Raw genomic sequence first — 14,082 nt, forward strand, 5'->3', positions numbered from 1 at the left:
CACCTCTTCCTCATATTCTGCCTTCCAAAGTAAATATTGTCCTCCCGATAAACAGGCCTTTGTAACCTGAATCCAGTCATATGGAGTCATCCATCTATTTGCCAAGGCATCTATAAGAGTCATAGTATAAGGTGCCAACGGTCCATAATCTACACAGGCCTTTTTAAGTTCTTTTAAAAGTTTTAAAGGCAAGGGATCCCAATATACATCATCATCATCAAAACCATCCTCAAAAATGACTGGAAAACAGGCCGCAAAAGCATAATCATCATCCTCATCATTTATTCTCCTATGCTTTTTATTTTTGCCTTGATTATTATTAAAAGGTAGTGGAGGTGGTGGGCCCTTGGCCTTAAAAGGTGGTGGAGGCGGTAGGCCCCCAACATTTAAAATTGAATGCCCTGACCTTTTTAAAGGGGGAACTGAAGAACTTAGAGGTGCCGGTGGGGCGGTCGGTAAACGACCCAAAGGGCACATATCCTGTAATTTAGGCCTATTTTTCTTAGTTTCTTGCATAAAAAAAGCACCATGGGGTTCATATTTCCTTCTTTCATAATCATATGCAGCAGCATCTAAATCATCCTGATCTGCAGAAGGCAATTCATCATCAAAAGGAGGGTTCTTTAACAAATTAAACTTATTATCAGTAGGTGACTCAGTTTCTTCCTCTGAGTCCTTGTCATCAAGGTTGCAGTCTTTTAAAGCTGCAGCCAAAACCTTAGTATCTTTTGATGTTTTTGGGGAAAGTAACGGAGTACATTCATCCATTACTTCTGTAGGATATTTATATGGGTTCTTTTGACCTTCAGGCAAGGGAGCAATGCTCTCTCTAATAAGGTTCCATAAAGTAAAAGTATCTACTGGAACCTTCTCAGGTCCAAAATGACTATAATATACTTGCAAAGTTTGCCCCACCTTTTGCCAGGTTTCTATATTAACTGTTCCCTGTTCTGGAAACCATGGGCATTGTTCCTGTACGAACTGAAAAAACTGAGTTAATTGCTTATTAGTTACCTTAATTCCTCTTCCATTTATCATATGTTTAACTATATCAATAAATAAGAGCCTCTCTTTGGACTCAGCGTGTCCCATCTTGACACCGCCTTACTCACCTTCCTAACCAGTATTCCTAACTGGGGGTCTGCAGCACCCTACGGTGAGACTCCTATCCGTCCGATAAAAAAATAATACTTACCCCTTCAGGTCCCTGTTCGGGCGCCACTTGCCGGGGACCAGCCCCAGCTGAACAGGTTTCACCCAAAGGGGAAGACGGAGTCGGCGTGGACAGAGCACAAGACACCTCAAAGGATGCAAGGCTCTGACAAATTTATTCTTCGTGATTTCAAAGCATTTATACTATAAAGTGATCTCATTTTCAAATTCAACATCCTCATTCCCACTCCAAAAACTCCCCCACATAGGCCACAAAACAAAGGTAATTTACATCAGCAAATTGATTAAAACAGGTTAGGTAATTTTCCCATCGCCCAGAGTCTCTCAAAACAGGTTAAGTCCATGTTGGTCACATCTACGTCAGGAACTCTGTTTACGGTTTCTTCATTCTTCTCAAAAGATTAAGGTGTTCTTGTACCTGCACATTCTGCTCAATCAAGCTATAAACTTAAGCAAATAATTCTATTAACAATTAAAAGCAAAAATATAACATTTCATCCACAGATTTTCTCACCCTATAATAGTAATCAAAACAATCAAAACAATACACATTATTTTTTATACTTCTAAAACACCATGGGAACGGACATTGTACCATAAACTCATTGATTAAAGCCACTGTTGCATAAAACCTTGCCACCATACCCAGGTATTTCCCAGCATGTGTATAACTCCACTGGGAGGCCATAACTCTTGCAATTCTTCTTTTAAAATCAAAAGCTACTGCAGAAATATTCCCACCATTGTATTTCCCCAACAAATATAATCATTAAATAAGCCAAAGTAGCTATAATCCTTCTCTTGGTTTTTACCCTAAATTGGGGTTTTTCTTAAACCCCTGCATTAAAACTATACATTTTTCCCAACACCAATAACAATCCTATAAAAATCACCTTAGGCAAAGGCAGGGGAAAACAAGGGGAATCACACAGAGCAAAGCTTTGCTTCCACACAGAGGAAAGCTGTGGTCCACGGAGAAAATGGGAAACAAAGCCCTGCTGCGGCGGGAGAGCAGTTGCCATTGGCCAGGTCTCTTATCTGCTACCTGGGTTCCCATCTGAGCTGGGCGTGGGAAGCGAAGCAGCCATGGGGACAAGTTGGGGGGGTGAGGGTCTGTGCCCCACCTCTGTTGGCCCCCAAGTTCTCTCCTGATGGCCCCTCTGCGACTGTGCCTGTCTTAGGTTGTTCCTTCCCTGAGGAATCTTACCCGTCTCTGGCTAACCAGCCATCCTCCGGGGCCAAGCAGGGAGATGTGAGGTGTGCGAGTGAGCGAGGTGCAGCGCCCCCAGAGAAGATCAGTTCTCTGTCACCTTGGTAGCCCATGCCCCCGTGGCCTCCACGCCCAGCACCTGCCCTGGGATTCCCTCGCCAACTGGCGGGGCCCCGGCTCTGATCACATGTCTTCGGGAACCCAGGTTTCTCCTCCAGAGAGGGCCCAGCTTACAGCACTGGGCAAGAGAGACCAATTACACGGCACCAGCCACCAGGAGGGAGCTGCTCTTCATGGAACAACAGGGTAGGGGGAGTGTAGAAAACCCTGTGTTCAGGAAGCTTTGCAAACGAGAGCTTTGCTTTTCCATTTTTATGTCCAACAGCATCAGCTTTGCAAAGGAGAACTTTACCTCTCCATATTTATACCTGACAGCACCAGCTTTGCTTGGCACTAAGGGTCTCGTCCGTGCTGAGACTCAAAGGCACTTCCTATGTGGCTCCCGACAGGATCCCAGCCGTTCGTGTTCAGTCACAATCTAATAACCTTCTTTTTTTTTTTTTTAATGACTCCATTGATAGTAGCCATGTCGACTCAGCTGCCAGGAAAGATGGATTTTAGTTCATAAGGGAAGAAAGAAATATTGCAACCCTTTGATCACTAACCGTCCCTTCCCAGCCTCTGTAAAAAGATCCAGGATCCCTCACTCAACACCAGAACAAACAGCAGGCTGGAAAAGGAATTGTTGCAGCTCAGGCAAGGCGTAAAGGTGCAGATGTTGTCTGACGTTGAAGAATTTTGTCAGACAGTAGGTATGGACCATGACATTGGCAGAAGAAATAAAAACCACTAGGGAAGGTTATGTTCAAACTCCATTTTTCCCTAAGCCTGCAGTTCAAAACAGTGCTTTGACTTTCAGGTGCATCCTGTAAGATAGTTTCTTGTCTTATCATTCCTCTGGGAGAAGCAAGGTTCCAGTGAGTTTTAAACATCCCCCCCCCCAACCCCTGCCCCAACACCGAGGATTTATGAGACTCTGTCCTTGAGCAAAGCATTTGTCAAAGATTTAAGGGGCGGGTGAAAAGGGTCCTTTACCTTGTCCTGGCTGATTTGCACTTGAGACCATAAACTCTCTGACAAGCTCCCTCAGCCCTGGGCCTTCACTCGCATTCATCCTGTTGAAGCAGTGGTCCCGGCTGGAAGGGGCAAGCAGATATTTGCTGACTCGACATTTAAAAAGTGGTCACTGCATTTTCTGGGTTTAGAGTTTGACCTCAAAAAAACAGTCAGGTGTGTTTCAATGCAATTAATAAAGGACTTTGAAGATGTTGACTATTATGTGAGTATTGAAACTTTCTTTTTGGCTCACTGTTTGGGTGGATGTGTGTGATTTGAATTTTTGTGGTTAATTAATTACCATGAGAAGTGTCCGTGTTTCCTGTTCTCTTTGAGTCTATAATTTGAGTATGTAACTTTCTGGCAAATTTCAGCAGGGATACGAACATCGAGTATAATTCAAAATAGTATTGCTATAAGCCACTGTACTGGAGTTGAATTTTAAAGTCTAAAATATTTTAAAATGTGTGAGTGAGGGATCTTCAGTTCTATAATAAAGGGCTCAAAGGAAAATGACTTGTTTATACAGCAAGCCGGCTCCTGTAAAGACTACAGGACTCGCCTCTGTGGGCAGGAAGAGGTGGGAAGCAAGACAACTTTGTCGGTCCCGCTGTCTCCGGAACCTTCCAGCAGGCCGTGAGAGCACAGAGCAGGACACTGTGCCCTTCCTCACAGCCCACTTCCTAAAATAAAGCAAACAGACATTTTCGTTCTTTACAAAATATTTCAAGCATTTTAGATTTCCTTGCCTTTTTGTCGGTGATTGGAATCGGGAATGCATTTGAAAAGCCATTCCCAGAAACAGGAGCAAACTAGAAACAGTCCTTCTGCAGTTACACCACCTTCCCCTCTAAAACGATCACACAAACTAGTCACACTGACGAGGGCCTGATTACCAAGTGGCACCGACTTTCACTCCCAATTTAATTTCTGTGCATCCGTTGTTTTAACTGTGAGGCTGCTTTGACCTTGACGGTGGCTCTGGAGCTTCAGGTGACGCTGACAGATGCGCAGGCTGGTGGAACAACAGCTCGCTCGGTGGTGTATGCGTGTTTGCTCACTTGGCTTTCCTCCCCTTCCCTTCCCGGGGCCTCGTGGGCTGACAGTGCCGGCCTCCCGCAGGCCGACTGCAGGGCCTCCGTGCCCTCCAGCAAGGGCAGCAGCAGCGGCAGCAGCAGCAGCGGCAGCAGTTCCTCCAGCGACTCGGAGAGCAGCTCGGGATCTGACTCAGAGACCGAGAGCAGCTCCAGCGAGAGTGAGGGCAGCAAACCCCCCCACTACTCCAGCCCTGAGGTAAGGACACGCCGGCCCCTGAGCGCCTCCCCTGCCTGCGTCTCCCCGACCCGGTGAGCGAGGTCAGTCTTCCTCCGAGTGTGGTTCACACACCTTCTGCTCCTCCAGCCTCAGTGCTATGACACTGGCCTGCGAGGCGCCGTGACCTCTCTAGGCCACCACCTCCTGGCAGCCTGCCGGGGTTGGTTTAGGCTCATTTCCCCCAGCCCCTCCTCACAGTGCTCCTAATCACAGAGCTTCCTTTGAAGTCTAGAAACTTCATCTCTTATGGTCCCCAAATTCTCTATCTTGACGTCCAGAACTTTCCAAGTATGCTGTAAACATCACTGACTGGAAATAACCTGAGGATCGGGTCTCCCTAAGGGTCAGCCGAGGCAATAAGCAGACAGGGCAGCTCCCTGCCTGGAAGTGTGAGCCCCCGTAAATCACGGGGAAAGGAGTTTTGTGGATTGGACATGGTTAGGATCTTACCTTTTTTCAGTTCATCACAGATTAGGAGAACAAGGGCTATAAATATGAATAAAACCTCCTTTGTTTTCTTTGTAAAAATATAAAAAGGAAAATTAGCATCAACTTACAAATACTAATGAAAACTTTTATAGCTATGATGAGTATCTGTGTGGAAGATTTAGGTGCCTCCTATAAAAATATTATAAGGTCCCAATAAAAGCCATTGCTACTTCTACTTTAAAGGGGAAAAAGGGGAAAATTTAATAGCAATTCAGAGCGTGGATTCTTGAGAGAGGGCTGAGAGCACCCTTCTCTAGTCCCTGGATCTGTAAGGGTAGACTTTGATTTCTAAAGAGGGAATAAAATATGCTTCTTCTTGAGTGTATAAACATTTGATGTTACGGTGGCTCATAGGATTTAGCTTTTTACCTACAACCTTCCGTACCACTCTGGGCCCAAATTTCTAAATATGCTCTAAAATGAAACCAAGGGCTCCCCTGGTGGCGCAGTGGTTGAGAGTCCGCCTGCCGATGCAGGGGACACGGGTTCGTGCCCCGGTCCGGAAAGATCCCACATGCCGCGGAGCGGCTGGGCCCGTGAGCCATGGCCGCTGAGCCTGCGCGTCCGGAGCCTGTGCTCCACAACGGGAGAGGCCACAGCAGTGAGAGGCCTGCATACCACAAAAAAAAAAAAATGAAACCAAACCCACATATGCAGACCTTGGCGGTGAGAGGTTTTTGGTTTTTTTTTTGTTTGTTTTTGTTTTTGGCCACACGGCAATGCGTGCAGATCTTAGTTCCCTGACCAGGGATCGAACCTGTGACCCCTGAAGTGGAAGTGTGGAGTCTTAACCACTGGACCCCCAGGGAAGTCCCCAGGAGCACCTTTAAGGGCCAGCAAGACCCATGTTTCCAGCTTGTGTACCTGTGTCTCTGTCTCTCCCTGTCTCTCTCCCTTTCCCTATCTATCTTTCTATCCCTATCTCCCTATTTAAGGGGAAGGCCCTTGACAACATTAACCTATAAAAGCCATATGTTGATATAATCCTGACTTTTCCCAGAAGCTAAGTTATTTTTCCTTCTTCATCATTTCATTCATTCATCCATTCATTCACTCATTTAGTGTTCCTTCAACGAAGATCTATTGAGTCTCTGCCACAGATATGATGCTTGGCCCTGAGAGACAGCAATGAGCTGACAGAGAAGGTTCCTGTCTTCACAGAGCTGATATTCTAATGGGAGTATTTGAAACAAACAAAAATACAGGAGTTAAATAAAACAGAGACGTTAACCGGGCTTCTTCAGAGCCAGCTTTATGCTCTAATTTGTTGAAAAACTCCAGAATATTTAGTAGAAAGAACTGGGTTCCAGGGACATCGCAAGAGCCGGGGGGACAGTGGTGGTAGATTAAAAGCGTTAGGGTCTGTGAACGTTACCTCCACCCCAGGCTCTTTGTGACTTTGAAGGTTAAATTCAGGAAAGTTGAGTCTCATTTGCATGCTGAAATGTGACTCCTGGAGTTTCTAGGCGAGGCTGAAAGCAGCCTTGGAGAAGTACAGCTATAAACGGCTTTAAGCAGATTCTCTCTAAATGTCACTGAGATAATCACAAAGACCTGAACTCTTGGGTGATGAAAGGAAGCACTTGCCGTTCCTTGTTTCTTCCAGCAGCTACCAGAGGCCCCTAGCTGAGGAGAAGGAGGGGAGCCTGGTAACACAGGCCTCAAAGTTTAAGTTGCCTGAGGCCGCGGGTAGCTTTCAACTCCTGGCTTCTCTATGCGGAGGGAGTGCAGGAGTGACGAGAGATGTAGCCACACTGCAGGTGGCTTCTTTCTGCTGGAAAGGAATGTATTCCTTGGAATAAAAGTAAGGTTTCTTTTAACATTTTTCCCAAGGTGACTAGAGAGACACGCCCTTCAGAAATACAATGAGGGAATTCCCTGGTGGTCCAGTGGTTGGGACTCCGCATTTTCACTGCCAAGGGCGCGGGTGTGATCCCTGGTCAGGGAGCTAAGATCCCAGAACCCGTGTGGCATGGCCAAAAATTAAAAAAAAAAAATTAGGAAAGAAATACAGTGAGTTTGCAGAATGAAAGCTGCGAAGAGGGGAAGCATTACCTGCTGAGTCTCCACTGAAAAATTAGAAAAGAAATACAGTGAGTTTGCAGAATGAAAGTTGCGAAGACAGGAAGCATTACCTGCTGAGTCTTCGTGGCATCTCTGCTTTCTTCTGGCCTAGCTAGCCCGGGACCCCTTAAAGAGAGCAGTGAGACCCCTTTTCCTTCCCCCCCACAGGACAATCCAGCTCTTTATAGCCACACACCTCACATTCCGTTGTCAAGACCTGTTTACGCTGCTTTGCAGGAGAACATTTGTGGCCCTCCTTTCCTTCCTGGAAATATCCTGAGGCCCTCCTATTATCAAGCAGGAGACCCTCATGATATCCCAAGACACCTGCATTCTCCCCCTCAACGTCCGGCACTGGACACCCACTTGGCTCTCCTGAGTTTCATACGAGCTGTTGTTTATGGCCGTGGCTGTAGAAAGCCACTGCATTTCACATGAATCACCGTAGTCTAACCCCTTGTCTGCAAGCTAGCACGGAAGAGACCCCGAAAACAGTATTTCCATCACTGCAGATCCCCTCTCTGCGGCCTGACGTTTGCTTGCTTCTCCTCAGCCTAATTGTTTTCATTTGAGTTGTATCTTCTTTCCTGGCCTGGGACATCCTTTCACGCCAGAGCTTCACAGGGGAAGCGCCTCGCCCTTCAGTTAGCACGTTTACACCAGCACACAGAGCTCCTTAGACCGGTGTTCCCCAAGTAAAGGATGCTGCAGGGACAAGAAAGAGCCTGGTCACAGGATTTTGAGGAGATCCAGCATAAAGTAGGTTTCACCTGTTTCTTTACCGAAGGGCATCATTCAGCCCTTAATTTTGCTCATGTAAATGGTGTTCTCCATTGTGGCATTTCCCAAATGTATCTGACCACGGAAACTTTTCTTCATTGGGATATATGAACTCAAAGCCACGGAAACTTTTCTTTATTGGGATATATATGAACTCAAAGCACATTTTGGAAAATGCTGCCCTAGATTGTTCTTGAAAATCAGCAGGTACACGATACAAGTTATTCATTGATTCAATAGGCTTCTCCTTAATTAGGCATCTGTGGGGTATGTGGCAGTGGGTGCTCTGAAGGGTATAGATGAAGTGGAGACTAAAGTACACGGTGGAGAGCTTATACACTGATCAGAGGGAAGATTGATCAGAGAGGAGAGTCCTGGAGGGAAATACAAAGCAGCAAACCAGGAAACAATCAAATGCACTGGGCAGAAACCCTAATGGACAGCTCAGGAAATGGACCAGAGCCAGCAGCGTGGCAGGAAAGGAACCCCAAGCCCTGAGTTCCCCCTCCTCCCCTGCCACCTAATTCTTGGCTGTTTGAGCTTCCTTGGCCACAATTGTTTCATCCCCGAAATGGCGGATAATCCCATGCCGTCTAATCTGTGACGCTGTTCTGAGGAATAAGTGATACAAATGGAGTGACAGCTCATTGTGAGTCATTATTAGGAGGAGCAGAGTCATAGCGTGCTGTCCCCCTAACCTATTACGGGTCCTGCGAGGGATACAAAGAAGCAGAGACCTGGCCCCTGCTGGAAAGCAGTGTTGGGCTTTGTTGAAGACACAAGATTTATATACATGAAATGGCTATGGACATCAAAAGATGATGCATTAAGAATAACAGAAGGCCACAGGTGTTATTTGGAGAGTTATTGGTGTCTCCAAAAATCAATCTAATTCTATCATTTTAGGCTGAAGACTGACATTTCTCAAAAGAAACGAGGTCCCTCTTTTGTGAGGCTACACCAGAGAGTAATGGGAGACTGGCAAGGCAGCAGGGGAGAGAATCTGGTCTTTAAGCCCAGACAAATGTGGGTTTAGCCTTGGTGGTGCCTGGTAGCTCTGCAGCTTTGGACGTTTCACTTAACCTCTCTGAGCCCCATCTACAAACTAGGGGCGACAGTATTTCTTACCTGTATGGATTCAGTTAGATGATACCTATAAAGTGGGAGCACATTGTAGGTGTTCTGGCAAGGAGAGATGGCTGTTAGAGGATGGATGCCCGAGGAATTTGGATTTTTGTTTGAGGGGCAAGAGGAGGTCCTTGTAGATCCTTTGAGAAAGAGAATGTGATTTAGTGATGTGTTGAAATGGTCCCTCAGCCTCATTTCTTCAGCTGTGAAGAGGAGAAAAAATGTCCCTAGAGCACATCAGGCAGTGGGCCCACACTCAAGTGCTTCAGTTCTCCCTTCACTGTTAACGCTCCCTCCAGGAAGTTTTAGTGGGAGTCTCCCCGTGAGCCGCTGTGTTTTAGCTCCAGGCACACGTCTGTGTTCTCCCACATAAGAGATGTGAGGTGTGGGAGGCCCAGGATGCTGGGGATGAGGGCGAGCTAGCGTGAGACATGGTGCTGGGGCCAGTGTGAGTGGCAGGCTCTGCCATAAATGGTCCACCCTCTCCCCGTGTGTGTCCCCTTCTGCAAGGCCGCTTCAGCATCCATTCATATTACTGGGCCCCATTTATCTGGGGAAACTGAGGCACAGAAGTCACTGACTCGCCGGTGGTCCGAGAGAAATGGGGTGGGGAGGAGACAGCCTCAGAGCCATAGCTGTGTTTGCCACCAAAGTAGCCTTCAACCACACCCGGCTAATCTCAGGGCAGGCGAGAGCTTCCCCTTGGCGAAGAAGAGGTCCTGCTGCCCTGCTTCCTCTCTTGCGTCACTGGCGCAGGATGGACCAGGTCAGGTGTGCTCTGCAGGTTCCATTGGCCCCTATCTCTGGAGAAGCCAAATTAAAGCGAGGTCAGAATTTACACAGGACAACTCAGAGGTGCAAAAAAAGACGTATCGTTTTGTTCTTTTGCCTCTTGCTTTGGGAGCCCTGGTCCTTTGGACGGCATGAAAGCAAATGAAGCAGAAAGTTAAGTCACACAGCAGACTCCCTATCAGGGTCATGAGAGATTCCCCTTCTACACCTGTATCCCAGGGGGAGGCTCCCCTTCCTCAGGGTGCCAAGGAAAGGGCCTGGAATCCCCATGCTGGCCTCCACTGAAAGGTCTCTTGTCATTCCCAGTCCCTGGACACCCTGCGCTGTGGTTCCCTGAAGTGTAGACAGTCTCATCTGTTTTGGGGGAACCAGCAGGATGTCCACGGTCCCTGCCACAGCTCCAGTGCCTGGTGCCCACACCCTGTGGCCACTTCATCTTGGCCCCAGGCCCTGCTGGCCCATTAAAGGCTTCCCATCTCCCTAAGCTGTGCCCCAGATGCCTCCAGACTCAGCCAGGACCCTTGGGGTCTAATATTACTGCCCTCCCCTCCCTCCCCTCCCCCAAGATCCTTGCTGCACGTGGCTGTGCCCCAAGTTCTGCTCTTAATACCAACCTCACTGTTGAGAACCAAATCTTGATACATGAAAGGAAGCTTTAGGAAATTATTATGTTAGAAAACAGTGGTTTTCGCCTACAAGGTTGCCTGACTTGCTCTGGGCTTTAACCAACCAAGTTTGAAGGGCAAAGCTAAGCTGATTCTTTATTTTAGGCTGGTATTTAGTCTTCCTCTGGATCATCAGAAGCTATGAATTCGTAGGGTAGAGACCATAGGGAAGGAAAAATACATCACCTTAATCACTTCAAAAATTTTCCCCATTTCACCTATCTTCACAAATTGATAATACTCTAGCTAAAGTTCTATACTTATCAATATACCTCTTTTCTATTAAGAATCACAGATGCTGGATAAATGGACTTTTATTAGAAATCAACAACACTTACTCCCTGTAAAAGCATCAGTTCTTAACCTTTGAATAAGACGTAGCTGCCTAGAGATAGGAATGAAAGCTATGTCCCTCTCCTCGAAAAATGCGTCTACGTGACATTTCACATTCTGTTACAGGGCATTCACTGACCTGCCCCCCCAAGTCCCCACCACCGCCCCCACCCACCCACCCCACCCCTCCGGAGCCAATCAATGGGCCAGAGTTTAAAACCTGAAATGTCCAGGATTTGCTTTAAGGTAGCAAAACTGCTTGCAGGAAAGGTTTCCATTGTCACCTCCTCATCTGAAATATTTCGGGCAAAGTGTGATGGATGCAGGTTGAGGATGGACAAACCAAGTCCAGCCATCACAGTGCACTGGGCACACACAGGTAGTTCTTTGGGAGTTTAGTTTCCACTCAGTCCCCTTTTTTAATTCCGCCCCCCTCCCCATATTTTAAGTCTCACAAAAAATGAGTGCTTTAACACTCAGGGTCTCCAAACTACACCCCAGTTAACTTTTGTGGACTCTCAAGTTTATGTATGTCTGTATAAATATAAAAATATATACATTGTATAACCCTCAAAAATGTTGGAAATGGGTCCTAATGAAGCATAGTGCATCCCCTTATTTTCCAAATAGGCCTCCAACTGCTGCACTGGCATTTCAGTGCCGGGGACCGGGAAGCGGGCAGCATCTCTGCATCTTGTGTGCCCACTGATGCTGCACACACCTACAGCTTCCATGTTCCTTGTTTCCAGCCCATCCATTGTCTGCCCTAAGTCGAGAGGAAAACAGCCAGGCCCCTTTTACGTGAGCCCATCATAAAAGATATTTGTTTGTCGCTGGTTTTCTGCTTTTAGGCCGAACCAGCGTCCTCTAACAAGTGGCAGCTGGATAAATGGCTAAACAAAGTTAATCCCCACAAGCCTCCTATCCTGATCCACAATGAAAGCCACGGGCCCGAGAGCAGTCAATACTACACCCCGGTGAAGGACGAAGCGCCCGACTGCGGGAAGCTTCCCGACAACGTCTGCCCGACCAGCCTGAGAGACAAGGACATCAAGAGCGCCTGCAAGGAGGAGCAGAGGCCGAGGACCGCGAACAAGGCCCCGGGGAGCAAAGGGGTGAAGCAGAAGTCCCCGCCCGCGGCCGTGGCCGTGGCCGTGACCGTGACCGCCGCCGCCCCGCCGCCCACGGTGGCCGGTGCGCCCGCCGAGAGCGCGCCCGCGCCTGCCCGGAGGTCCGCGGGCAAGAAACCCACGCGGCGCACCGAGAGGACCTCCGCCGGCGACAATGGCCACCGGCCCGAGGAGCCCGCAGCCGCGGACGCGCTGGGGGCGAGCGCGGGGATCCCCCCGGAGCCCCCCAAGCCCCGGCCCTGCAGCAACAGTAGGACCAGCCACCGCAAGGAGCTGCGCTCGGCCGTAACCGGCGAGAAGCGCCGCACGCGGGGGCTGAGCCGGATCGTCCCCAAATCCAAGGAGTTCATCGAGACCGAGTCGTCCTCGTCGTCCTCCTCCGCGGACTCGGACCTGGAGTCGGAGCAAGAGGACTACCCTCTGTCCAAGGCCACTGCCGCCTCCGGGAACGACCCGAGGCTGAAGGAGGCTGCCAGCAGCATCAGCGGTGGCGGCCCGCGGGCCCCTGTGGGCTCTATCAACGCCAGGACCACCAGCGACATCGCCAAGGAGCTGGAAGAGCAGTTCTACACACTGGTCCCCTTCGGCCGCAATGAACTTCTCTCCCCGTTGAAGGACAGTGACGAGGTCAGGTCACTCTGGGTCAAAATTGACCTGACCCTCCTGTCCAGGATCCCAGAACACCTGCCCCAGGAGCCGGGGGTCCTGAGCGCTCCCGCGGCCAAGGACACTGAAAGCGCCCCGCCGAGCCACGCATCCGATGCGCCCGCAGAAAAGACTTTGCCAAAATCCAAGAGGAAACGCAAGGTAGGCCTGGAAACCCGAGGAACTGAGGGCACGGCGGGAGGGAGGGCTCTCCCTGAACTTGTGGGCAGCAGGTCTGCTGGTCTAGAATGTTCCCGGAGCAGGAGTTCTATGTGACTTTCCTCAACAAACGTTCATAGAGCACTTTATGTATGCCAGATACCTTTGTAAGTACTTGACATGTATTAACTCAGTTAAATCCTTAGCACTGCCCAATGAGGGAAGTATCCTTATTATTGCCATGTTATAGATAATTAAGGTCTGTCTCACTGCATGTGGAAGTAGGCGAAAGGGAAATCTTCCCTGAGTGTGTGTGGAGAGGCCAGCTGGAGGCCGGGCCTGTGAGAAAAGCTAAATACGGGTGAACCCCATTCTTTGCTGGAAGGGGTGGGATCGTTCATTGACTTTAGAAGCCGGCAGCCTCAGAGAGTTTAGTAAGGCTGTGACTGGGGTGAGGCGTGAATCCGGAAGTGCCTAGTGGGGACCGTGGACGACGGGGCCCCGGGAGGGGACGCCAGCCTGGTGCATGAGAGCCAGCGGCTGGCGCTCCCGTGGCATTGATCAGGAGAACTTTGTGGTGGAGACGGGCTGGGAACAGGGCCCTCAGGAGGAGGGACTTTTGAGTAATCAGAGGGTCAGGGATGAGGTGGCGCCAAAGGAGGGAAGCAAGCTGAACAAAGGCGGGTTGCACGAAGTGAGACAGGCAGCTCAAGTACTCGGAGAGCAGGACGTTTGTCAGGAAGCAGACCCAAATGCTCAGCCCTTTGGCCGTTTTTGAAGATTTTTGAGCACAGGAATAATTTAATCATAATTTTAAACCAATTTTGAGGATTTTTATTCCCTCCTGTTACTGCATCTTCAAAAGTAACTTGGACCACAGTGGAAAACACAATGCGTGACAAGCCAAAGATTGTAGTCATCGTGGATGGTCCCAAATTTAGGAGAAAATCATTCACAACAGTTAACACGTATATATGTCCCCATGAGGGATGCTGTTTTTGTACATATTAAGTCGTCTATAAAGTCCTTACAACTTTATGAAGCAAATATTATCGTCATGCCCATTTTACAGATGAGGAAACTG

At 48.6% G+C, this 14,082-nt stretch overlaps 1 protein-coding gene across 2 annotated transcripts in view; it reads left to right on the plus strand.

Moving 5' to 3' along the window:
- AFF3 (ALF transcription elongation factor 3) overlaps positions 1-14,082 on the plus strand; it is a 574,404-nt gene that overhangs the window by 521,945 nt on the left and 38,377 nt on the right. For both annotated transcript variants that reach the window (XM_060309207.1, XM_060309208.1), the window contains 2 exons: positions 4,606-4,792; positions 11,916-13,001. In XM_060309207.1, the coding sequence (XP_060165190.1) occupies positions 4,606-4,792; positions 11,916-13,001 (1,273 nt within the window). The remainder of the gene's footprint in view (positions 1-4,605; positions 4,793-11,915; positions 13,002-14,082) is intronic.

This window comes from Globicephala melas, chromosome 12, assembly GCF_963455315.2.
Source record: "Globicephala melas chromosome 12, mGloMel1.2, whole genome shotgun sequence".
NCBI classification, from domain to species: domain Eukaryota; kingdom Metazoa; phylum Chordata; class Mammalia; order Artiodactyla; family Delphinidae; genus Globicephala; species Globicephala melas.